This window comes from Helianthus annuus, chromosome 3 (assembly GCF_002127325.2).
Source record: "Helianthus annuus cultivar XRQ/B chromosome 3, HanXRQr2.0-SUNRISE, whole genome shotgun sequence".
NCBI lineage: Eukaryota > Viridiplantae > Streptophyta > Magnoliopsida > Asterales > Asteraceae > Helianthus > Helianthus annuus.
The window spans coordinates 166,636,033-166,662,878 of record NC_035435.2 but is presented as its reverse complement, the minus strand read 5'-3'; the positions used below and the strand labels follow the sequence as shown (position 1 = coordinate 166,662,878).

The window sequence follows — 26,846 nt, the reverse complement described above, 5'->3', positions numbered from 1 at the left end:
CACCATTGTCATTTGATCCGGAAATCGAAAGAACGTTACGGCAAAACAGGGTTTTATTGCGAGAAAACAGAATTATTAGTTCACCCACTTCACCAATTACACCAAAAAACATCATGGCTGATTCACAAATTCCACCTACAACGGGTCAAACGACCTCATCATTTATACCTACTTCAACACAACCGTCACCAAACACAACCATACCAAATTCCATTACAATTCCTACTCCACCTCATGACCCATTACTACACAACCAACACCACACAACCCATTACTACCCAAGAAGAACCAACCATTACCTTTAACCCCTCCACTACTATACCGCCATTGTCCCATTTCTTCCCGGGTGCGGGTCCGTCATATTCAAGCCATACCAGAGCACCAATTTCGACCATTGTCCATGCTACTTCAACATTTAGACCATCTAACCAAGCGGGTTTTCAATATTCAACCCTTCCATTTGGGCAATCGTCGGGAATTCAAGGAGATGGGTATGATGAAGGATTTGAGGAGTTTGAGGGTTATGATGAAGATGGGTATGCTTACGGGGGTTATGGCGATCAAGGAGAATTTGGATATGTGCAAAGTCAATCTCAAGGGATGGCAAGTGTCGGTGGAATGCCACAACAACAACAACTCATACCACAACACATTCGGCCAAGACCACAAGGGCCACCAATGCAACATCCTATCCCATTGCAACAAGTTCGGCCGCAAAATGTACAACCACAATTTCAAAGACCACCTCAACACCCACTTATGCGACAACAACAGTTTCAACAGCCAATTGCACCACAAGGGCAAGTACCAAGGCCAATGGGTCCTATTCCTCTAAGAGGTAGGTTCGGTGTACCAAGGAGGCACCTTAGAGAAAATGTGAGGGGCATCGAAGCGCATTTTAGGCCGGTAATCACTCAAAACCCTTCACCGGTAGTCATTCCTCACAATGATCAAGGGAGAACATTTGAAGTGAGGACCAATTCTTTGCAAAGTCTACCAAAATATAAGGGGTTAGCAACGAAGGAGCCTTACTTTCATTTGGAGGCTTATGACTCGATTTGTAACACTCTTGGGAGTCAAGGGTTCTCGGTTGACGATATTAAATTGGTATTGTTCCAATTTTCTTTGGAAGATAAGGCGAAGAAATGGTTCTACACATTACCTTCGGCATCCATATATACATGGGGGGAAATGCAACAAACCTTCTTGGATGAATTTTACACCGCCCAAAAGACCAACGATGCAAGAAAGGGGTTGAGAAGCTTCCAACAACAACATGGTGAAATGTTCCATGAAGCATTTGAACGATTCAATATGAAGATAAAGAATTGCCCTCACCATGGAATTAAATTATGGGAGTTGATGAATGCCTTCCATGAGGGGTTGAGTGCCGAAGATGCTCGTGATCTAATGTCCATCACCAGTGGGACTTTTGGTACAAATTATGAGAATGATGATTGGGAGTTCTTGGAGAGCATGGCAACTACATCAAAGAGGAAAGCTCAAGCATCGAGGAGAGCAAGACCGGCCATTGCCCGACCTCAAGTGCACGCCATAGATGATGGTAATGTTCAAACTACTAACCAAATTTATGATGTTTGTGCTTTGTGTAATGAAATAGGTCATGCGGCTGAAAATTGCCAAGGGATGGTGGAAGGGCAATACGAAGAAGTCCATGCGGTTCAAGGTCAAGGAGGGGGTGGTAGAAACTACAACAACATGAACTCTAATACCTACCACCCCGGTTTGAGGAACCACCCAAACTTTCGGTATGGGAACCCTTCAAATCAAGCTAACCCGAACTTTCAAGGTAGCCAAGGTAACTTTGGTTCACGCCAACCTTACAATAACCAAGGTGGATACCGAGGCGGGAATAACCAAGGCTATCAAAAACAATATCAAACAGGTCAAGAACAAGGGGGGTCTTCGGGTGGAAACGAGATGATGGAGATGCTAAAGAGCATGCAAATGGAGATGCAAAAACGGAACCAACTCGATGAAGTTCGAATGCAAAAGGGTGAGGTTCGTGACAAAGCATCCAATCACTAACAACCCAAATGGGTCAATTAGCAACCGACGTGGCTGAATTGAAGAAAAACAAGGGTCAACTTCCTAGCGACACTAAGGTAAACCCTTCGCATGGTACGTTAGGAGGTAATGTTAATGTTCATCATGTTAGTGTTTTAAGAAGTGGAAAAGAGTTTAAAGCCAATTTGTCACCCGAGTTGGTTGAGGGAGTAGTTGAGGACATCACGGGTAATGATAGTGATGATGATGTTTCACCGGTAAAACCAAAAGAATTAAATGTTAACAAACCGGGTTTGGGTGAAAATGAAAATAGTGAAAAAGTTGAGGGTGAACCGAGTCAAGTCCCTTTTCCGTCGGCTTTACTTGACCCGGGAAAGAAAAATTTTATTGCATCGAGAGGTCCCCAAAAAGAAGAAATGTGGGACATGTTTAAACAAGTTAAAATTAACCTCCCACTTCTTGATGCAATAAAACAAGTACCCGCCTATGTCAAATTTTTAAAAGAGTTATATACACAAAAAAGGCAAAACAAGAAGAAAGTGCCTAAGCGGGTCGATTTAACCGGCCAAGTAAGTGCAGTTTTAAATGGGGAGCTTCCTCCTAAGCTCCAAGATCCGGGTACGCCATTGATTAATATACAAGTTGGTAATTTTCAAATGGCTAAGGCGTTGCTAGATCTTGGAGCCAGGGTGAGCATATTACCGGGGGGCTTATATGACCAATATGATTTTGGTCCGTTAGCAAGGGTGGAGATAACGGTTGTTTTGGCCGATTTGTCTCATAAGCTACCTCGGGGTATGGTTCAAAATGTAATCGTAAAAATTGATGAGTTTTGTTACCCGGTCAACTTTCTAGTCTTGGACTACTCGTCCGCGGACCCAAAACAACAACAAAACGTAATTTTGGGTCGGCCATTTTTGAGCACCGCTCATGCCGTGATCGATTGTAGATTTGGTACGGTCGACATGACTTTTGGGAATCGAAAAATGCGTTTGAATGTTTTTACTAACAATTCTAATGCTAATGGTGTTGATGAGTGTTTTATGGCAGATATAGTTGACGGATGCAACCCGCATGAGTATGAGGAGGATGGTTTGGATGTTTGCCTGTGTGATTTTTCTGAACAGGTACATGCTTATGCACTCCGGGTTGAAGAAGAAAAGCAAGATGCAATGGCATTGAAAGAAGGTAGACCACCATGGACTCATCAATTTGAAGGTCTACCGGTGGAGATAGATTCGGGTACCAAACCATCATTAGAGGAACCGCCAAAGTTGGAACTTAAAGACTTGCCAAGCCATTTGAAGTATGCATTTTTAGGGGATAATGACACTTTACCGGTCATTATTGCCTCTAATTTGGAGTTGGCACAAGAGCAAGCATTGTTGGAAGTCTTGAAAGAAAACAAGGGAGCTATCGGATGGACGATTGCCGATCTCAAGGGAATTAGTCCATCCATTGTCATGCATAAGATCATTACCACCGAAGATGCAAAGCCGACACGAGAAGCTCAAAGGCGATTGAATCCGAACCTACGTGAGGTAGTTAAAAAAGAGGTAATTAAATGGTTGGATGCGGGAATTATTTATCCGATTTCGGATAGTGCTTGGGTGAGTCCCACCCAAGTTGTGCCTAAGAAGGCCGGCATTGAAGTAGTCAAAGATGAAAGTGGTGAACAAATTGCCACCCGACCGGTTACCGGGTGGCGTGTATGTATTGACTACCGGAAATTGAATGCCGCCACTTCTAAGGACTATTTCCCGCTACCTTTCATTGACCAAATTATTGAAAAATTACCGGGTCAAAAATATTACTGTTTTTTGGATGGGTATTCGGGTTACAATCAAATCGCAATACACCCGGATGACCAACACAAGACCACCTTCACTTGTCCATATGGCACCTTTGCCTTTAGGCGGATGCCATTTGGCTTGTGCAATGCTCCAACAACTTTCCAACGATGTATGATGAGTATATTCTCGGACATGGTTGGAGAATCGCTTGAAGTATTTATGGATGACTTCTCCATTTTTGGCGCTTGTTTTGATGCTTGTCTCAACGAACTACAAAAAGTGTTAAAAAGATGCGTTGAGAAAAACTTAGTGCTAAGTTGGGAGAAAAGTCATTTCATGGTGCAAGAGGGCATTGTGTTGGGTCATGTAATTTCTGAAAGGGGGATGGAGGTGGATAAGGCAAAAATACGTGTAATATCATCTTTGCCACCTCCGAAAAATGTTAAGGGTGTAAGGTCATTTTTGGGACACGCGGGTTTTTATAGACGTTTCATTAAGGGTTTTAGTGTTATCATCAAACCCTTATGCAACTTGTTATTAAAAGATGTCCCATTTGATTTTACTAACGAGTGTATGCAAGTGTTCACTGTTTTGAAGGAACATTTGATCAAAGCTCCTATCTTGCAACCACCGGATTGGTCGAAGCCGTTCGAGATAATGTGTGATGCAAGCGACACCACTATTGGTGCAGTTTTGGGTCAACGGGTTGATAGAAAGCCGGTGGTGATTTACTACGCGAGCAAGACTTTATCCGAAGCACAACTTAATTACACTACAACCGAGAAGGAACTATTAGCAGTGGTGTATGCTTTGGATAAGTTTCGCTCGTATATTTGGGGGAGCAAGTTGGTGGTTTATTCGGATCATAGTGTGGTCCGATATTTGATGGAGAAAAAGGACGCGAAGCCTCGTTTGATTCGGTGGGTATTATTGCTACAAGAGTTTGATCTAGAAATCCAAGACAAAAAGGGAAGTGAGAATGTAGTGGCGGATCACTTGTCTTGGATTCCGGTGGAGGGGATCGATGATGTTAGTGAAATTAATGAAAGTTTTCCCGATGAGCAACTCCTAGCTGTTTCCACCTTTGTCGCACCGTGGTACGCTCACTATGTTAACTACATAGCCACGGGTGCCATCCCAAGTCATTGGACCAAGAAGCGCCGACAACAATTTATGGTTCAAGTGAAACAATATATTTGGGATGAACCGGATCTCTTCAAGATTGGACCGGATCAAGTTATACGAAGGTGTGTGCCCGAGACAGAAGTGTTGGAAATTTTGACCCATGCCCATTCGTCCGCATGTGGGGGTCATTTTAGTTGGCACAAAACAGGCTATCGGGTTCTTTCATGTGGGTTTTATTGGCCCACAATTTTCAAGGATGCATGTGAGTTCGCTAGAAATTGTATAAATTGTCAAAAAATGGGAAGTATATCGAAGAGGGATGAGATGTCGTTACAACCAATCTTGGTTGTAGAGATATTTGATGTATGGGGTATAGACTTTATGGGTCCCTTTCCGAATTCGAATGGCTTCCTATACATTTTGGTAGCGGTGGATTATGTCTCGAAGTGGATTGAAGCTATTGCAACACGAACAAACGACCATTCGGTAGTTTGTAAATTTGTTCAATCCAACATTTTCTCTCGTTTTGGCATCCCGCGGGTTATTATAAGTGATGGTGGTTCGCATTTCAAGAACTTCAACTTTGGGAAATTATTGAAGAGGTATAGCGTGAATCATCGAATTGCCACACCTTACCATCCGCAAACGAGTGGACAAGTCGAAGTGTCCAACCGTCAAATCAAAGAGATTCTTATGAAGACGGTAAGAACGGATAGGAAGGATTGGTCGAGTAAGTTAGACGATGCATTGTGGGCATACCGAACGGCCTACAAGACTCCTATTGGCACAATGCCTTACCGGATGGTGTATGGAAAGGGTTGTCATTTGCCAATGGAGCTAGCGCATCGGGCACATTAGGCAATTAAGACGGTAAACGCGGATTATGATGAGGCGGGGAAGTTGAGAAAGTTGCAATTAAGCGAGATAGAAGAGATTCGAGACGAGGCGTATGAATGTGCATCGGCTTATAAAGATAAACTCAAGAAGGTGCATGATGCGAAATTGAGAAAGAAAACGTTCGAAGTGGGTCAAAAAGTTTGGTTGTATAACTCAAGACTCAAGATGTTCGCGGGCAAGCTTAAAAGCAAATGGATGGGCCCGTATGTCGTTCGGAGAGTTGGAAGGTTTGGTGACGTAGACATCATCCAAGATGAGCAAACACTTAAACAACAAACGATGAACGGTCACCGGTTGAAGCCATACTTGGAGGGGAACGACATCAACACTTGGAGCTTGATAAAGCGGGCTACATCTTGCGCCCGGTCGATGAGGAACAACCATGAGAGGCCCAGGTTTGGTAGTGTAAATAGTAGTGTTTTATTTTGTTTGTTTTGTATAGTTTGTACAATTACCGTATTTCCTTGAAATCCGTGTTTGAAACAAGTGTGGGGATATTCGGGTCACGAATTACTCTAACATTGTGTTTAGGACAACACGGGACTTTCGAGGGGGTAGGGTGATTTTTACACGTTTTTGAAAAAATTTAAAAACATAAAAAAATCGAAAAAACTGAAAAAATATAAAAAAATGACACTTAAAAATTCATTTTTTGTGAAATCACAATCGTCAGAAGCCACCGTAATTTACGGTGGATGTGAAACATGTTTGATCTTTACGGTGCATCGCTACTGATTTACAGTAGAATTTTGTGTTCAGGTCTCACCGTAACTTACGGTCTGGTTTAAGCTGATGCGTCGTTCTGATGTTGCATGTATATATAAAAATAAAATAAATAAATAATAATAACATCTGGTCACGTGAAGTCATCCCCAACCACACAATTTCATTCTATCTATCACCATCCATCTCTTTCACTAAGACCCACAAAATCCATCTTCTTCTCCAACCTTCAATTCTCCATAACTTTCTCAATTCTTGTCCAAACTAAGTGAAATTGGAGTCTATCTTGACTAATTTTTCACGTAGTTTCTGATTTTGTCAAGAGATTTACAAGAAAACGCAGTTTTTGGGTCCGAACTTCAAACCCTAGTCCGAAAATTTTTGGGGATTTTTGGAGTTTTTGTTTCAAAAGCATTCTTGCATCTTAAATCAAAGGTATGGAAGTTTATTTGTTGTATTTTGATGATGCATTGTGAAGATTGAGGTTATTGTTGATATTTGTTCATACCCACTTGCTTGTTCATAGTTGTGACTTGTTACTTGTTCTTGAACATGAGTATGGTTTGTAGATGTAGGATTGTTAGTAAAGTAGTGAACTTTTGGGGATTTCTACATTGTAGAGACACCATGCCCAAATTTTTGAAAAATTTATAAAAGTTTTGGTTCACTAACATCTACAACCATAGTAACAAGCAAGTGTGGGGATATTTTAGAGGAAAGAGTCTAATTTTGTTTCGTTTGGTTGCGTTGTTTGCTCTAATGTGTGTAGGAGAATGGCTAAGACGAAAGAACAAGCGGGATCTAGTTCGTCCTCATCGAAAGGGAAGGGTAAACAGCCGGAACAACAACCAAAAAAGAGACAATATTTGGGCCGAGTGGATGAAATTGAAAGTGAGAGCAAGGAAGAAATGGAATTGGACCCGGCGGAAAAGCCGATATGGAACTCGGGTCCTTTGGATGAGCAACCAGAGGAGTGGCAACCAACACTCTATCATGACCGCATGAATAAGTTGAAGAATAAGGCAGCGGCCTTTATATGTGAGAGGGAAGTCCGGGAAGTTGAGCTTGGTCAGTTTGGGGTGTTTGACAAGTTCCGGGCTTTAGGTTGGGAGTCGGCACTTAAATGTTTTGACAAAGATAAAAACAATCTGTTTATCACCGAGATACAAGAGTGGATGGCGACTCTTAAATGCAACACATATGAAAGACCATCGCAAATGAAGTTGATTGGTGAAGTTCACGGGGTTCCAGTGGAGATGTCCTTTGATACATTGAAGAAGCTCGGGAAATACGATAGCCTTCCAGCCCGTGATTATATGGTTCCCACCCTTGACGACCTTTTAGTGAAGCCGGAGAAGCACCCCCGTTGGAACGACATGTTGGCAGCACTGTTTTTACCCGGTAAATACAGTGGTATTCTATACCGGAATAACTTAAAAATAGAAGCTAAATTGTTGCTAGCAATCTGTGTTCTCAATGTTATACCGCGAAGGGGGGACAAAGAGCAGGTGAGGTTCCCGGAGGTACCTGTTCTATATTCACTAATGCATGGGTCTCCGCGTTTTCCGATACGCTATTTGATCATGAACCACTTATGGATTTGCCGGAATAAGTATGGAAGGGACATTGTACCATATTGTCGAATCATAACGGGGTTGATGAAGCAACAAAAGGCTATTACGTTCGAAGATCGAGGGGCAACGAAACGACATCAATCGTTTACGTTAGACAAGTTGGGAATTGGTTGGATGTATACACAATCGGAGCGGTATCACAAGCTTAAATCCGAGGGGCAAAGATGGAGGGCGCTTAAGGCGGGTGCTAGAGATTTGTTACCGGGTGAAGAGGATGAACCCGAGAGTGAGGCGGAGATCCCGAGCGGGGATGAAGATTATGAAGAGCAACCACAAGGTGGTGTGAATTTGAATGTGGGGCAAGGGGGCCTGGGTGGAGGTTATGGTGGTGCCTTCTATGACTATACGGAGCGATCTTATGTGCCCGGGTGGGCTTATGAAGGTACCATGCAAGAGGTGATAGCAAACCAACGTCCTCCGGCTTCCGTTTTTGAAACTTGGTCGGGTCCGGAGCGGACGTTGTATGATCAAAATACCATGATGAGTGCAAGCATAGAGCGGTCCTTGAAACAAAAATTTGATCGTAGTGAGGCGTGGAACCGCACTTTTGCGTATTCCCAAGAGGTGGAAATGAATAATCGGTATTTCGATGATCAAGAGAGAAGGATGCACGCAGATTGGCATGCCGGGAGACCTGTAGTTGTGGATCCACAACATGTGGATTATGCCTCGCTACCACCTTATGATGGGAATGTGTCATATCCGACTCCACAGCTTCACCACTCACAATGGATTGATCCGAGACAACAAGAGGGAGCCCAACAACAACAAGGATGAAGTAGTAGTAGCGGCTCATTTGCATTAGGAGAATGGAACGACATGATGTCTTCCATCTTTGGACCTCCGGGACCGCGCTACTATTAGTCAGGTTGTGTTCCTCCTTTGTATATTTTGTGCATATGTGTTAGCTTGTTTTGTTTTGTTTACGGTTGGGCGGTTGGGTGGTGTATGATTGTTATGTTGAGTGCGGGATGGTGCTTGTTGGTGGTGTCATGTATATAAAAAAAATTATAAAATGAAAAATCCGAAAAGAAATTTGGGGTTTGAGTGTAGAAGATTTTTGTTGATGTTGAATGAATTTTAGTGATCAAAGCCTCCTAGAACCATACATTGGGGTCAATGTATCCCAAGTGTGGGGATGGGGGGAAATTTTTGGAGATTTTGAAAAATTTTAAATCAAGCGAAATATTGTGAGAATTTGAACACCCTAGAGTAACCCCAAATGGTGCACCGGCAACCCTTGATACCCTTTCATTCTTGGTGAGAGTTGAAGCCACATTTGTATATAAATAATGCTTATCTTTGATGAGAGTGGCTACGGGTGGGGGTACATTAGAACTTGTGCTTGTATGCGGTTTGAGTCCTTAGTTAGACATGAATGCGAAAAGGATAAGGGCATCTAGGTAGCCTTGTCTTTAGTGTGTGCGAGTGTGGGATTTGGGGGGTTGGACCTCATAAGTTATATATATGAGCATGGTTGCGAGAGGGGCGGGGGTTTGGACATTTACACTATGTTCCTGAGTTTCATTTAACAAGGGAAGAGAAAGGAATTAAAAGGAAGAGAGTAAAAAATGTGTTCCAGAGATTTTTTTAGGAAGGGAAGTGGTGAGAAAAGAAAGGAAACAAGGGGATGATTGATCCAAATATTCATCCTCCCAATTTGGAGAGATTTGGTGAGAAAAGATTATTATGAATCTCAGACTTTTTTAAATTTCCTAAATTACCCTCTAATTCATTATAAATAAACTTTCTTTTCTTTTCCTCCCAACTCGGGAACACATAAAATGTTTAATTTCCTTTCATTTCCTTTTCTTTTCATTAAACTCGGGAACGCGAATATAATCAAATCTTTTCCTTTCCATTCCCTTATAATTCCCCTTCCTTTCTCTTCTAACGTTAAATGAAACTCGGGAACAAAGTGTTAGTTGCCAATTTTGTGCCTAAAAGCCTATTAAGTGTTACCCCTAGCTACTTACTTAAAAATTTACCTAAATTTGACCCGGTCTTTAGTGTTAGTAGTAGTAGTTGTAGTAATATGATGTAGATATGTTGATGCTTTATTGCATGGTTGTTTAGAATGAAAAAAAAAATCAGAAAAAAAAGGAAATGAAAAATGAAAAGAAAGGATGTTTAGTTGTCTTGTACTTAGTAGTTTAGTTTGGTAGTTGTTAGTTTGCTTATTCGTGTAATAAAAAGACCAGGTTAAATTTTCGCTACTTCGTATATATTCTATTTCCTACCCATACACCTAGCCACGTTACAACCTTGAAAGTCCCTTTGATTTGCATTCATGTTTGGCACTTGTTAGGAGAAGGATCGATTTAGGTACAAGCTTATAATGTTGCAACCGCCCGTTAGCCTTTGTGTGTCTAGCTCATATTGCTAGTGCTTACTTGTAACCGAGAGGAGAGACATAGTGAGGGGTGCATTAGTTGGGTGTTACAAAGGGGTTAGTAAAAGGATTGCTTGTTTTTGCTTGGTTTACATTGATCACTTGTTGAGAAATTGATTTGATGAGTTGCTTGGGACAAGCAACGGTTAAGTGTGGGGATGTGACGGGTGGTCCATTGGACAACCCTTTTATGATGTTAAAAGACAAGTTTATCTCTCATTTAAGTGTGTAATTATCTCGAATTAGATAACTACTGTTGCTCATGTCTCAGGTGCGGTTTGGCGGCTTAAAGTGAAGAAAAATGCAGCTTTGGAAGGTTCGGAGTTGAACGGGTCGAGTGTGGAGCAAAAGATGAAACAAAGAAGAAAAATCAGCTTTCCACCGTAAGTTACGGTCCTACCGTAATTTACAGTGGACCTGATTTCCACCTGATTCCTGCCGTAAATCAGTAGAGTCTTACCGTAACACTTTTATGTGCACCGTAACTTACGGTGGAGCCGTAAGTTACGGTGGAAGCGACGCACAAATCGTAACTGCCATCATTAAGTTGGTTTGATGGTGTCTTTTCATCTATTCTCATCATTGGTCGGTTATTGAAGACACTAGGGGCGATTTTGAGTGATTTGGCTTGGCTTAGAACAATTTCTAACATTCGGTTTGTGATTTTGATTTGTATGAACATTAAACTACTTGTTATGATGATTCACCAAGCTATGCGTGGCTAAAACTCTCGGTGATCATCTTAGGTGAAGGTTTATCTTGAACTTTTGTGTGTTTATTTCTGAATTTCTAGAATGATAACTTGTGTTGCTTGAATATCATGGTATATGCCTAATTGTTTGTAGCTTGTTAATCGATAGTGCAATTGCTAGTCTCGATCGTACGTTCTTGGTGCCGTTGGCAATCGAGATATCACCGGAAGGGTTAGGGTTGGTTATTGATTGATTGATCATCGAAAAACAACCTCGCATGAGAATCCGAGTACTTTGTTCCCTTTTATCACTTTGAATATGTATGTACGAGTTATGTCTATGTAACTCTTTCTAGTTGAAATTTCACACAATTGTTAAAGGAAACTGAATCCTAAGATGGTCATTGCTCTCCTAATCTGTTAAGCAACCAATCTTTATTTGCACTTAGTTATTAATTTAGTTTTCTAAAACAACATTCCAACTCATTGATCTTTATTTTCTGAAAATTAGGTTAATTGTAGTTTAATCGCAAAGCTATAAAATCAACACACTTTCCACATACTCCCTGAGTTCGATACCCTTTTACCACTATCTATAGTTGTTATTGGGATTAAATTTGCGTGTACCACGACAAGCACGTCAGGGGTCAGACAGTGGTTCAATCAGACTTTCTGAATTTTCTCCCAGCAGTAGTTCACCAGCAACTGCAGTAACCACTGCTTCAGCAACTTCATCCACTGTTTCAGCACTTAGCTATTCACCTTCAGTTTCTACCCCTTCTGGTATTGTCTCTAAAGCCATCAAACAAAATTCATTATCAAAAGCATCATTAGAAGCATAAAGAGCAAAATTTTCATCACCAAGTTCATCAGGCATACTGCTCCAGTCAACAAAGCCTTGTGTGAAAAAGCTTTGCTGATCTGGTTGTACCATTGTTGGAGCAGCTTGTTGAGGTGCAACAGGTTGCACTTGTGCCTGAGGAACAGGGGCCTGAACATACTGAATTTGTGGAACAGTGGTTTGAACATAATGCACAGGCACAGGGGTTGCAGCATAGTGAGCAGTGTTGACATGTGCTGTAGGGGTATATTGGGTATAATGCACAGTGCTTTGTTGTTGTGGTCTAGGGTTTGGGCTGGGATGAGTAATTATTGGACCAGTGGTTTGACTCCTGCATTCCCTAGCAAAATGACCTAGCCTATTACACTTGTAGCACTTGATTTTTGACTTATGCAACCCCACCTTTAAATTCCCATGAAGCCCTGGGAATTTTCTCCCGGTTCTTTTGTAGAATTTGCTTGTTCTAACACTAAGCAAAGCCAATTGATGCAAAATGTCCATCTCTTCTAAGTCAGTGGGATCAAAATGTTGCAAATCATTGAGTTCAAAGCACAAGTTATCTGACATCTGGTTTTCACAGTTTGCAGTGAAAGCATAATTTGCAGAGTGAGGATCAGAGTTGTTAAAACCAGCAGTTATGTCAATAAAATGATCAAAACTCTGATCCTTACTGCTGCTACCAGATTCTTCCTGACCAAAAAGAGCTGTGCTGCCAAATGAATAGTCATCTGCAACCTTTCCAGACTCTTGCAACCTCTTTTTCTAGTTTAACTCCCTTTCATAGGTTAGGAGTCTACCATAAAGTTGGGTAAGGGTCAGATCTTTGAACTCAGCTGGATTTCTAGTGACAAAAGCAATTGTGTCCCATTTTTCAGGTAGTGATCTAAGAAACCTGCTATTTTGAGTTGCATTTGGAAATGTAACTTTAACAAGCCTTAGTTCACTAATGAGATAGCTAAAGCGTTCAAACTGTTGGGTTAATGATTCACCCTTAATGTGACAAAATGTTTCATACTGCTGATTCAGAATTTCCCTGTTGTTTTCAATAACCTCTTCCATTCCCCCAAATTGTTCCTTTAATGCATCCCATAACTCTTTGGCACTGTTATAGTGTAACAGCCCAGCATAGATTTCATTGGGTAATGCAGATGCTATGATGCTAAATGATTTGGCATCGAGTTCGAACTTTTGAAAATCAGTTTCAGTATAGTTTTCAGTTGGTTTAGGTACGAACTTCTTTGCATCCTCAGCACTTGGCACCATAGGAACATGGGGACCAAAAACAACAGACCTCCAACATCCAGTATTCTGTTGAGCAAGGATGTGACCCATCCTCCTCTCCCAGATGTTGTATTCATTTCGTTTAAGCATAGGTGGTTTGAAAAGAGAGCCAATGTTATACTTATCATCTTGCGATTGTGACGTCATCCTGGTTGTTTTACAGGCACTGATTAATCAACTTTTATGGTGATTAAACCTTGCTCTGTTTTTCAACAAAACGAACAAGCTATCAGTATCAACGATTGCGAGCTGAACTATTTATGTCAAAATGATTGTTAAATCAAATTTGACTGTCCAGGCTCTGATACCAATTGTTAGGATCTGAGTTTGGTTCTGATTGTGTTTTACGTTTGAATTAAGATGAAGATGAATGAGTTGTGCAGCGGAATTAAGATGGAAGCAAACTTTTCACAATCAAACAGGAGAATTACTTTTAACATACAAGTTTAACATTGAACCGAATGATTGAATTTATTTCAACAACGATTACAATTTAGCAAGTATGCAACAAACTCCCCCTCAGCCTGAGCTCACGGTATTTGTTCGTGCAGGAAGAAGATGGTGAAAGAGCTAATAGAACAGTACAGAGCACTGTTCTATTAATAGGCACGAGCAAACCACTGAAGCATCTAAACTGACGTCGCCATGAAAGTGACATCTAACCTCCTAACAAACTCTAACCTCTGATCTATACAACCTCTGCTATGCTAACTACTGATATTACAATTCATTACATAGAGTAAACAAAACTACTGTTGCATCCTTTCACTGTTGTGAACCCAGCAGTACTTGTCATGATCAGCAGTGCTTGACTCAAGGCAGTAGATTGGGCAGCAGGGCTTTAGTTCTTCATCAGTCTTTGACTTGATCAGCAGTTGTAGGTCAGCAGTTTGTATGATCAGTAGATAGGAGGTCAGCAGATGTTGAAACCACTTTCAAGGGGAGAGACTTGTATACATAACATCTGCTTATTCTGGATCCACTGCTCTGATCCAGTTTTGGCTATAATTATCTGTTCCTCTGATAGGGTTCAATCCCAACAAATTGTTTCATAGTTATAAGGTTAGAGTAACATGTCAGAATTCACATTCAGAGTTCAGTATAAGAATAACAAGTTCGATTCCACGTATTAACTAATTCAAATCTCTGCCTACGAGGTAGAGGAAATCCAAGTTCATACACATAAAGTTGTTAGGATCATGTACCTTATCTGATAAGTGCAAATACAATAATAAGCCTAAGTCCTTTTCAAATACTTCGGTGAGCCTAAAACATTAGGTTTATCGAAAGGTGATTATTAGTAAATCGATTTCCTACAAGAAGTTTTTGAAGTCCTTAATATTTTGGTATGTTTTTATATAACAATTAACAAAAACTGTTGTTTTTTTTTAGTTGCATGTATTGATTTTTGTCACTTGAACATTAACACGTGTTGTATTCGTATTTCACATATTATATACCAGTACTAGGTACTATTATGGACCTTAGGCATGTAACATGTGTCGTTATCATGTCTTTGGACCATAAGCATGTACTGATTGATTGTGTCCTTATGTCATTAACATGTGTTGCTATTTTGGATCTATACCACTAAGATCATCGTTCTATTTGTCATGTTGATTACCATTAGCATGCATGTGTTCATCTTCTTTGGCATATTGTTATTTTTGTGTTAATCCATTCCACTAACTTGTGCTGTTATTCTTGTTTGTTATGTTATAGACTATGAATGTATTGGCATTAGCTATATACCATTAACATGCGTTATTCTGCTTGCTCTTATGTTGTCTACCATTAAAGTATACTTATTTGTGACCATATATTAACATGTGATGTTATTCTTGTTCATTGTTTCTTAAGCCATTACCATGTATTGATTTGTGTCCATACCATTCACATTTCTTGTTAAGCTTGTTTGTTATGTTTAGTTCATTAACAACATTTGATCAGTAAACATCATGTTATCAATGAAACCCTTTATTGACCGAATAGATATTGTTAGGACTGAACAAGTACAACTTTCCATTTGTAAAAGTCAGATGTTACTAGTCCCTACAACAAAAATTCCTAAAAAATCTCTCTAACCCGATTTAAAATTATATGTAGAAAAATGATCAAATAAGAACCCATGATTTTAGTGAATTTCTATAATGGGTTAAAGTTACTCTACAAAGACTTCTAAAAATAAGAAGCATACAAAGACAAAATAGATCGCAAAATATAACACAATGTCGAGCAAAACATAACACAATGCCGAAAAATATAACACAATATCAAAGAAAAAAGACACAACGAATCACAGAAAAGACACAATGACGCAAATATAGAAAAGACACAATAAGGTAAACAAAACGTCTAAAATCTACAAGCTAAACATCAAACAAAAACCTAAAATCTCACATTGTAGAGTTCGACAAAACGGTTCCAGTGCTGCTTGAATGTGATCAATCGGAGTCTGTTTGATACCATTCTTACGACTTCTTATCTTTATAAAACTTTGTATTTGATCATAACTCCTGTAACCGCGTCCTGTTGAATACGCAAAATGCCCTTGCAGTTTGGTTTTGTCATCTTGTCACATGATACCACCATATTGCTTCTTATAGGCTTTAGATTTGAACCTTAGTCTGTGTGTGTGATGGGCCAAAGTGGTTTGCACATGGGTTTAATTATGTTGACATAATCAACCAAACAATAGCCTATAGAAGTCGAAGTCATTGACAACGAGTTAAGGTTTCATTTAATTTGTTTCAAACTTTCACATGTTACTTGTATCTTCTCTGAAAGATACAAGTAAATGGGGGAGGTCAAGAAAAAAGGCTGGATATGGTCTGGACTCAGATTTATACATGGGTCAAAATACCGGATATGGTCTGGACTCAGATTTATACATGGGTATGGGTCAGATTTATACATGACTCAGATATTACTTTCACATGTTACTTGGTAACTTGTAGCATAGCGGATATGGTCTGGACTCAGATTTATACATGGGTCAAAATACCGATAGGTTTAAAACGATCTTCTCTGAAAGAAATATTCAGGTTGCCAAGCGACATGCAATGGGGGAGGTCAAGAAAAAAGGCTGTGCATGCGATCTTCACACTAACAGTATGGGTGTTGTGGAAAAATCGGAATGAAAAGATTTTCAATGGTAGATATGGGGCGGCTTATAAACTAATAGAAGAAATTAAAACTGAATCATTTGAATGGATGAAGCTAAGATCTAAGGTGCAGCTAACACCATGGGACAACTGGAAAAATTTTGCATGGTGTAGTCAATAGTGCTAGTTTCATTGTGATATGGTTGTAATCGTTTTTTTTTTTTTGTTTAGACTTGTTTTTGTTGGCACTTGGTTCTGTAGCATCTTGCTATTGATCCTGGTGGTTTGAGTTGAATAAAGTTTTCTTTGCCGTTCAAAAAAAAACTTGTATCTGATTGGCTGATTTAAATGTTACGATGTTAGTTTAATTTAAACAAGTAAACTCATTTGTTTACTTCATCTCCTTCGCTACAAACATACCATGCGTATGGAATCTAACTATTTTAAAATTGTTTTTTTTTCAATAATTTTATGTGTTTGCAGGTGATTGAACACTCTTAGTTAGTCGGAGATGGCACTCAAGTCCAGTAGTGGCGGAGCTTGACCAAAAGTTTCGCGGGGCGAAAAGTCATGGGAATTTTAGGTAAAATAATTGGCGGGGGCGGACCTATATAATTTTAAAATTTTCGAATGAAAATCAGAAATATTACACTTCTAACGGAAACATTGGCGGGGCGGGTGCATATCTCCGTCCCTTCAAAGTTGCGCCCCTGCTCAAGTCGTCCGGTGAATCACATGTGAGAGAGAGAAGGGGAGAGAGTTCGATAGGAACCTGTACCAAAATCATGTTTTTATAAAACACGACTTTGGTATGGATAACTTCTTGGTTGATAATATATTATTATTATTATTATGGGTAGGGATATGGTAAAAAGTGTCCAAAGTGTAAGAAGTGTAAGAAGTGTTTTAAACCATTGGATCTTTGATCTAATGGTTGAGATCAAAAGGGTATTAAAATGTAAATTGTGTTTTAATTAGAAGGGGCTTTTGTAAAATTGAAGGGCAATAGTGTCTTTTCCATTCTTTCAAATATGGTAACCGTTTCAAACACAACCATCAAACTCCTAAAAATCAGCGAATTATATGTAACCGCCATCAATCTCCAAAAAAAAATCAGCGAATTTCTTCATACTTTAAAACATTCCCAGATTTTTAAAACGTAATCGCAGATTCAAGTCATGGTGTTTTATCTGGAGACATTGTTGATGGCGTGGTGTTTTATCTGGAGACATTGTTCGTGGCGTAGTGTTTTATAAATACAAAACATTCCCAGATTTTAAAACACCAAGACTAGGATTCAAGTCATGGTGTTTTATCTGGAGACCTTGTTCATAGTGTGGTGTTTTAAAACATCTATGATTCAAGTCATGGTGTTTTATCATGAGACATTATTCATGGCGTGGTGTTTTATCTGGAGACATTGTTCATATCGTGGTGTTTTATCTGGAGACATTGTTCATGGTGTGGTGTTTTATCTGGAGACATTATTCATGCCGTGGTGTTTTATCTGGAGACATTGTTCATGGCGTGGTGTTTTGTCTCCAGATGTTTAAAACACTATGCCATGAACAATGTCACCAGATAAAACACCACGCCATGATTCAAGTCATGGTGTTTTATCTGGAATCCCCAGCAACCTTCTATATAAAACACCATGACCAACATCATAGTCAATTTATCCAGTTGTTTTAAAACACCACGCCATGAATCTGATTATAGATCTATTTATGATAAAATATGAAGAAATTCGTTGATTTTTTGGAGATTGATGACGGTTACCATATAATTCGCTGGTTACCATATAATTCGCTGATATTTGAATTAAATGACAAAATGTACAATTACAAAACTACCCTTTTGAATTAATTAAGAGGATGGACACTTGTCATTCCAGGAATATTTCTTACACTTCTTACAAATTAAGCACTTTGTACAGGATCCTACACCTTATTATTATTATTATTATTATTATTATTATTATTATTATTATTATTATTGTTTAAATCTTTTTTAACAGCTAATTATTATTTATATTAAAAAATCCTAGCTATAATTTTTTATTTAATTAAAATTTAAATCCTTATCTCCCTTAGTATAAAATCCTATAAGATTTTCTTTTAAGTTTAAACATGAGATTTTTAATTTTCGAATATTACAGGATCATTAAAAAATCAAAACGGATCATCCGATTACCGATTAAATGGGGTTGAACAAGGTTCAATATACATTCAAGATTCCTTATTTATACATGTGTTATATAATTTATATCCCATTTTTTTTCTTAAACATACATGTGTGTTCCACAAGACAATAATCCAATTATAATCTAATAAATCGATTGCTTCCTTTTTTTAATTTTAAGGTGTCCCGATTAACTTGTGTGCTTTGAACCGAATCAAATTGGCTTTATATTTATTTCCACGTTTCAAATGAAAAAAAAAACGTTTGAATAAAAAAGGTAGAGTGAAAGTAATCTTTACCAGTTTAGCGTGTGCATTCATCTAAATCTAAATATTAATAAAATACTACAAATAATGTCACATGTCATTCTCTCCTCTAACCTCATAATTATTACATATGTTTTATTTTAAATTTAAATTAATTAATTATATATCTATTTAATAATTATTCTTTTCTGATTTAATGGTGTATAAATCTAAATATTAATAAAAAATTACAAATAATGTCACATGTCATTCTCTCCTCTAACCTCATAATTATTATATATGTTTTATTTTAAATTTAATTTAATTAATTATATATCTATTTAATAATTATTCTTTCCCGATTTAATGGTGGATAAAACCCAAAATTTTCTAATGCTTAAAAAGAATGCAAATATTTTCTAAATGGATTCAACTTTCCTACGGATTGATGTCATAGCTATCATCTATTTATGAATAGGACATAATTTTTATTTGAAGAGATTAAAAACAAATAACAACTATTTATCATCCTAAAAAATCTTAATTGTTTTATATAATTTGTTTTTGCCAACGCCCCGCTTGCGATATGCGCATATAATGTATATATGTGTGGGCCATCGGGGAGACAAAGTGAAAGTGCACTAATTTTAACGTTATTTTACTAATTTCGTGAAAATAACATTAAAAGCTAAGGACGGTTAATCATGCATCATGTGGTGGCGTTGATAGCTGAAAGACAAAAGGGTACATGTACTGATCGGTCTTTGTCCCGATTGCTGAGTGTTATGTGCCTTATGTCTAAGGCTTGATGCAAAACTACTATCGAGTCGGGGGTCTCGCTGGAAGCAGCCTCTCTATCCCTACGGGGTAGAGGTAAGGCTGTCTATATCTTACCCTCCTCAGACCCTACATTTGCTTTGCTATTGATGGGATCTACCGAGTATGATGATGATGATGATAATTTGTTTTTGCCAAAAGTATTTTCGAAAATCTCATTCTAACGATTCCATTTAGTGTCATGTTGCCATAAGTAATTTTAAAATCTTATTTTAAGAAAGCGATTCCAGTTAGTGTCATGTGATATTTTCTCTATTAACATTACAGTTTTTACTTAAATTTTTTAACTTTTTTTTTTCTAATTTATAATATTCAATACTAAAATTCCTGGTATCAAATAATCATTATTATAATTTATGTAGATTTAATATCTTTTATATAATATTGCTTTATTAAGAAGGTCACTATTAAATTTAATAATATTTTTAAATTATATATAAAAAGGTATATGTTATGAAAAAATCAGTTTAAAAATCATCAATAAATGCTAATGTAGAAATAACCCACTTGTAGAGGCATAAGTCTCTAGAGGGGAGGTCTGGGCTAGGGAGAATAATTTAGGATCATTGGTGTGTAATAGAGTAGGACTAAACTGTCTCGTTATAAAAACCATTAATAAAGTATACTTATTCAGCCTCATTGTAATACGCGATATCAAAGAAGACAGTGTTTTTAAAACAACCAGTGTTTTCACATAGATTGTACATGGCTTTTTCCATAATCAAAAGTAGAGATAGACTTAAACTATTAATTATTAATAAAAATGATAATCTTTCGAGTAGGACATCTAATGTTGTCTATAAAAAAGTTATTCGAGATTTGTAAATGTAACATTAATTTGTAATTTTTCATTGTAAATATTTTATAATGCATAACCCCGTGTACTACACGGGACTATAAACTAGTTATTTTATATTTATATACATGTATTTTTTTTAGTCTCTGGTCTATTTTTGCAGTTTAGTCAAAGGTTTCATTTTTTCGATTGTGTGTCCAAAAAGATTTCACCTTTGTCATTTAGTCCACTAGGTTAACTTCATCAATTATTTCTGTTAACGAGAAAGACAATTAGATCATTTTATATGTAATTCTGTTAACTATAAGGGCAATTCAGCCATATAAAATCGTTTAATCCACTATATTTTACCTTTATGGAGGCTAGTGGTTGACAAGTGCCAGTGGTGGTGGTGTTGGTGGTGATGGGTGCCAACACTTTTGTCGAGGCGGTGGCAGTAGCTGTGTTGACGGTGATGGTTGTTGCGGTGTTGAGAGTTGCATCAATGGTGGAGTTTTGCGGCGGTGGTGGCATCAAGGTGGTTGCAATGGTGGTTTTGCGGCGACAGTGGTGGCTATGTCGACGATGGTGATGGTTTGCGTTAGCGGCTATGCGATGGTGACAAGCGGTGCGACCAAAAATGCTCATGAGTGCTCGCTCATTAGATCACTTGTGATAAAAGTTACCTATTTTGGTCCGTTATTTAATTTGAGTTGTTATTTATATAATATAATTAGACTCGGATTATATGCTTTTTTATCGAAATCAACCCATTTAGAGCGAATAAATTATGATACCATTCAAAGTTTGATATTCCGTATTTGAGTCTTTGTAATCATTTTTCAATGACAAATCTATGAATTTGTTTAGCAATAATTAAAGGTTATACAAGGAATTCTAAAACAGTACGGTGTAATCACCTTTTAACGGCGAATCCAAGAATTTTTTTTAAAGGGTTTCTTTTGATAGATTTTCATTAATTTCCACTAACTTTTTTTAAATCATACAAAATTTGCACTAGTATTTCCATTTTTCCAAACTTTCCGAGAACCTGCAAAAACCCCTTGGATCCGTCCCCAATCACCTGTACAGTTTTGTACTAAAAGGACTGCAAAAGATGATAACAAACTCAAAATTTATGCAAATAACAAAATAATAATTTACGAAAGCTATTTTATATAAAGCACTTTTTAAATCCAATACTCAAAATTTCTAACTCGTGATGGTTAAAACTACATAAAATATGCGATCCAAACCTTGTGTATACTATATTATTAGAATTAATAATAACTAAACTACCTACTTGTTTTCAAATTTACAAATACTAAGAGCATTCTCATCCAGTCCATTAAAGTGATCTTTACCTTCAAAATATAAAAAAACTTGCTAAAAACCCACTCCAACCTATCCACTATATCTAGACCTTAACCTTAAATATTAAAAAAAAAGCCACAGTAACTTTTTATACATAAAAAGCTACTGTAGCTCTCTATTTCCAACAACCACATCTCATTTCATCTTCTCCCGCCCCTCTCCTTTACACATCGATTACCAGCAACAAATTCAACCAAACTACTGCACTTGCAAGGTTCGGATTTGAGGGTTTCTATTTGAAAACACTTCCGATTTGTAAACATTGGCGATGATACGGCTTCGGTCACACACAAAAACACACACTTGCTCGGTCCAGTCTACTCATCATCAGTCATCGCAAGTAATCGAGAGATCCAAACACTTCGAATAAGATCCACACTTGTCGCATTTCTATTTCACCTGCCGCGGACCTTGAATATGTTCTGAATTCCGTGAAGAAAGGTTAGTGGTTTTTGATTATGTTCTGTGTTTTTGATCATGTTCTGAATTCCGTGAAGAAATGTTAGTGGTTTTGTGATTGTTTTGTAGAGCTGCATTTTGGACCTTGAATTTGTTAAGAGTTATTACTTTTGAATGAGGGAGGTTATGTTAAGCACTAGGGTTAGGAATTAGGATTATGTTGTAAGATGATAAAATAGTGAATTGATTATTACTGAATAATGCGTTACAATATACAAATGCAAACCCTAGATACCTAATATCTGATATCCAGTAGATGTTAGTTTGCAGCAAAATGTATTATGACTATGTGTATGAGTGTATGGTGCGTGGGAAGAATTAGGTATGATATGAAAACAAAATGCAGCTATTTGAAACAGATGTGGTATTTAGGGTTTGGCTGTTTGTGTTCATTTTGGTTAACTTAAGATCGATGTTTTTACTAGGTGCTGAAGTTGAATTGTAATGCAGGTGACGAGCTTGAACTTTCGGAAGCTATTAGAGATTATCATGATAGTACTGGATTGCCTCATATGGTAAGTTGAACTGTTGAAGGTTGAACTAGCTAGTATTGAATGTCGAAACTGATATCAGATATTTTGTGTTACTTATATGTGATGGTGAAAGTAGTGTTGTCAAGAGTGGCTATGGAAATGTGGTAATTGAGTATTTCATGTCACTATATAATATATGATTTAGATTTTCATCTCTTTTTGCTGGACGAAGACAGACAGAAACTCTATCTATTTAGATTGAAACATTTTGTGGTGATATTGCTTTTTTTTAATGATGCTGGCCAAAAATATATAGTCTTTGTGCCCTGGGTAGAAACAATAATTGACCCTACATGCAGTGGCGGATCTCGGATTCGAAAAAATGTCAATTTTTTCCAAAATTTACACTAATTTTACACTACCGCCAGAACGCCAAGCCGTAGCGGACGCCACCCCTTAATACATAGTACATACGCCCCTGCCTACATGCATATAGTTTGAAGCTTTTAATTATTATACAACATTCAAATCAACCTTGCAATACATAATCGTTTGATGGATATACATCATGATGCTTCCTAACTTTTAATCGATGTAAATGCGTGGACCATTATCCATTTCACAAAGTGGCTTGGAATTTTCAAGAACAAAGGTTGCTATAAATGGAGAGCATTCCAAAGATTACTCTGTATAAATACATATAATAAGTCCATTGAAATTTGAAATGGAATGGAATACCAGAGGTTTAATCATTGTCTGAAGTTTCTTATTTCATAGTATAATTTAAGTTTGGTCTTTTATTCAGGTGTAAACGATGATGACCTCCGTGAAACGGCTTATGAAATTCTGTTGGCTGCTGCTGGGGCTTCATGGTATTCATATATCTACCAATCTGTACACACACACACAATTTTAATGTTGTATTCTTGGTCATTTTGATGTGCTTGGTTCTTTTACAACCGTAGTGCTGCCAGTATCTTTGGACTGTAATGTAATTGTTGTTCAAACAGGGGCCTTATAGTGCCATCAAAGGAAATGAAAAAAGAAAAGAAATCCAGACTGTTGAAGAAGCTTGGACGGAGTAAGAGTGAACAGGTTACAACCCAACAGTCAACTGGTTTGACTGGCTTGCTGGAGACAATGCGCGTCCAGATGGAGGTACAGTGTGAACGAAGGCGTGCCAGATCTTTTATAACTGTAATTTGCTTGAGTTGACTACGCTATGTCTCCAAATAGAAAAAAATATGCAGACTTATGGAGAAAATATAATAAGACAAAATAGAAAGTAGTTAAAATTGTAAATTGGAGAAAGAGAAGAAATGATAAAAAAAGAATATAGAGATAGGTATGGGGTGTTGGATGTGGGAGGTTTTTTAAAATATGATATAAATTTTAAAAAGTAAGCATTTTTAGTTAAATTATAAGGGTAAAGATGGTGGCTTGGATGTGAATGCTCTAAAGTAAAGTAGAAGAAAACAACAAAAAACGCCTTAAAAAATAAAAAGAAAACAAAGAGGACCAAAGGAAAGTAATCATTGTCATTGGTATTTCAACGTCTTCATTTTAATTTTAAAATAAAATTGTATTTAAATAGTCATAAAAATTCATGATATTTCATTTAAACTATCCGACGTTCAAAAAAACAAATTAACTATCCTCAAATTAATTTTTTATTGGTTTTTAATCAAATTAATAACACATCTACAAAATTCTAAACTACTTTTTTTTTATGAATGGCAAATTTTAAATTAAAAAAAAGCATCTTAATCACCAATAAATGCCTTAAAGCAATCAAAGAAGAAGAGCGTAGAAGCAAAAGTAGACGGCAAAGAGATAGCGAAAGATAATAAACAAATAAATAAAAAAAAAAACTAAAAACTAAACAATTAAACAACTAAACATCCAATCAAATTATATTCAACCAAATTCATAATTCAACATTTCATCACCCACCCCCAATAAACATACACCATCCAAACCCGACCTAACCCGACCCGGTTTCTTTCCTTACATCTTCATCATCAGATCCGGTCCACCTTCTCCGCTTTAATAACCGGGTTCGCCTTGGCAATCGCATCTCGACCGGTTTTCTTAAAATCAAATTCACAATCATGTTTCTCAGGGTACCTATGACTCCCACAAAACACATCACCACACTTACACTTAAACCCCATCACACCCACCTTCTTATTACACGTCAAGCACCGGTTCGATGGCTTCTTGATCTCCGGCACGGCGGCGGCGACGGTAGCCGCCGCCGAAACCGAAACCGGAACAGGTTCGGATCCCGATGCAGAAGAGTTTAGGGTTTGATGAAAGTTAACAACGCTGTTGTTGTTGTTTACGATCTTGTCGACGGCGGCTTTGGCTGAGGCGGCTTGTTCTTCGTGGATCCGGATGTCGCGGAAGCATTTGGAGCAGTAGCCGTTGGTGGCGGCGGCGCCGAAGAAGCCGCAGCCGTTGGCGCAGGGAGCCGGCTCGGAGGGTTGGAAGCTGGTGCCGTCGTTCATCTTGTTGGCGTCAGATCCCATCTTGTTGAGATTGAAAATTGAAAATAAAATTGAAATTATTTTTCTGTAAATAAATTGAAGGAAAGGGGTGGGGGGTTTATTTATAAAGGGGAGGAGAGAGGGGAAGGAAGGTTTGATTTTTTCTTTTCTTTGGGGATAAGTTATTATGTATGTATGTTACAAGGATGAGGATTAGTGTGAAAGGACTAAATTGTCCTTTTGGTTAATTGTTTGTTTAACTTGTTGATGGTATGGTGTGATACCTTCCCCTTGTTGGATTGTATCGCTTGATGGTGTGAAAAGACGGATGTGTCCTTGGATATTGATTAGGATAAACTTAACCGACATGTTTAATTTGGGAGGTTAAAATAATAAAAATGTTTAATTTGGGAAGCACAAAACAAAAAATTAGATAGTAAAGTTCGAGAATCTTCTCGAGTAACCATTTGTTTTTGGTGTATGAAATTTTATAAAGTAAAGTATTATTTTAACGATTGAATTTAAAAATTAAATTTGTCTTAATTTGAAATTTTAACCATTTGAGTTCTTGTGGTCTCCAATTTTAACCATTTGAATCCAAAAATCAAATGTTTCTAATTTGAATGTCGTTTACGTTTTGGATTCGAATAGTTAAAATTAGAAACCACAGGAACACAAATCAAGACAAGTTTAGTTTTTGGATTCAAGTGATTAAAATGAACAAAGCACAGTCACTCAAAAAGAACTTTACTCAATTTTATAGTTAGAGAAAAGTAGGTGCGGTATATCGTTATGTAATTGAGTTTGTATTACCAGATGAGATCAAATACAAACATTTATGATTGTAAGAAATGTAAGAATCAACACATAATTGGCACGTGTCTCTTAATAAAAAATTAGTTTAGGGATAATTTAGAACTTTTAACCATATTTATTTATAACTAATTTAAAAATTATTAAAATATCTCTTCCATGCAAGTTTAATTCAAATTAAAGTTTATTCTTTTAACATATCCATGATCTGGTAACTCTCCATGATCGAACCAACTTGCAGGAACCACTACAAATATATATATATATATATATATATATATATACTAGTATTAAGCCCCGCGTTGCTGCGGTTGTCGTAAAACTGTGTTAAATAGTAGCAATACTATACCATTGTCAGCGACACCAAAGCCGGAAAAGCTCGTAAAAACAAAATACATAAAAACGGGAAAAAATAACGCCGAGCGAAAAGCAGACGTAAAATCTTTGAATCACGCACGCTCGTTGCTGAGAAATTAAACCGAAACGTAAAACATAGAAAAAATAACCAAGTCCATCCAAGACCCGCGTGTTGGACGAACTTGTCAAACGCAGAAAAATAGATGTGACGCGACGGGCCAGTCAAACGGGAAAAAAATATACAAAACAATGTTAAACCCCGCACGCACGTTGCGGTGCGTTAACTCACAAAATTTAGAACGAAACGAAAAACTTGGGAAGAATGAAAAGTATG

General features: G+C 37.6%; 1 protein-coding gene, 1 long non-coding RNA gene and 1 other non-coding gene across 3 annotated transcripts; 1 reads left to right on the top strand and 2 right to left on the bottom strand.

Moving 5' to 3' along the window:
* Nucleotides 1–1,240: 1,240 nt before the first annotated feature.
* On the bottom strand, nucleotides 1,241–1,346 carry LOC118490840. The gene has a single exon (XR_004890065.1). It is a non-coding gene; the product is annotated as a small nucleolar RNA R71 (small nucleolar RNA).
* Nucleotides 1,347–21,877: 20,531 nt separating this feature from the next.
* On the top strand, nucleotides 21,878–23,889 carry LOC118490253. Its single transcript, XR_004888841.1, has 4 exons — nucleotides 21,878–22,362; nucleotides 22,806–22,895; nucleotides 23,659–23,725; nucleotides 23,864–23,889. It is a non-coding gene; the product is annotated as an uncharacterized LOC118490253 (long non-coding RNA).
* A 798-nt stretch (nucleotides 23,890–24,687) lies between these two features.
* Nucleotides 24,688–25,479, bottom strand: LOC118490252 (zinc finger A20 and AN1 domain-containing stress-associated protein 1-like). The gene has a single exon (XM_035987728.1). The coding sequence runs from the start codon at nucleotides 25,382–25,384 to the stop codon at nucleotides 24,875–24,877; it is 510 nt and encodes a 169-aa protein (XP_035843621.1). The 5' UTR covers nucleotides 25,385–25,479; the 3' UTR covers nucleotides 24,688–24,874.
* Nucleotides 25,480–26,846: the final 1,367 nt, after the last annotated feature.

What these genes read in the sequence shown, in the direction of transcription:
- LOC118490252 (XM_035987728.1), bottom strand. Translation starts at nt 25,384, where the DNA reads ATGGGATCTGACGCCAACAAGATGAACGACGGCACCAGCTTCCAACCC.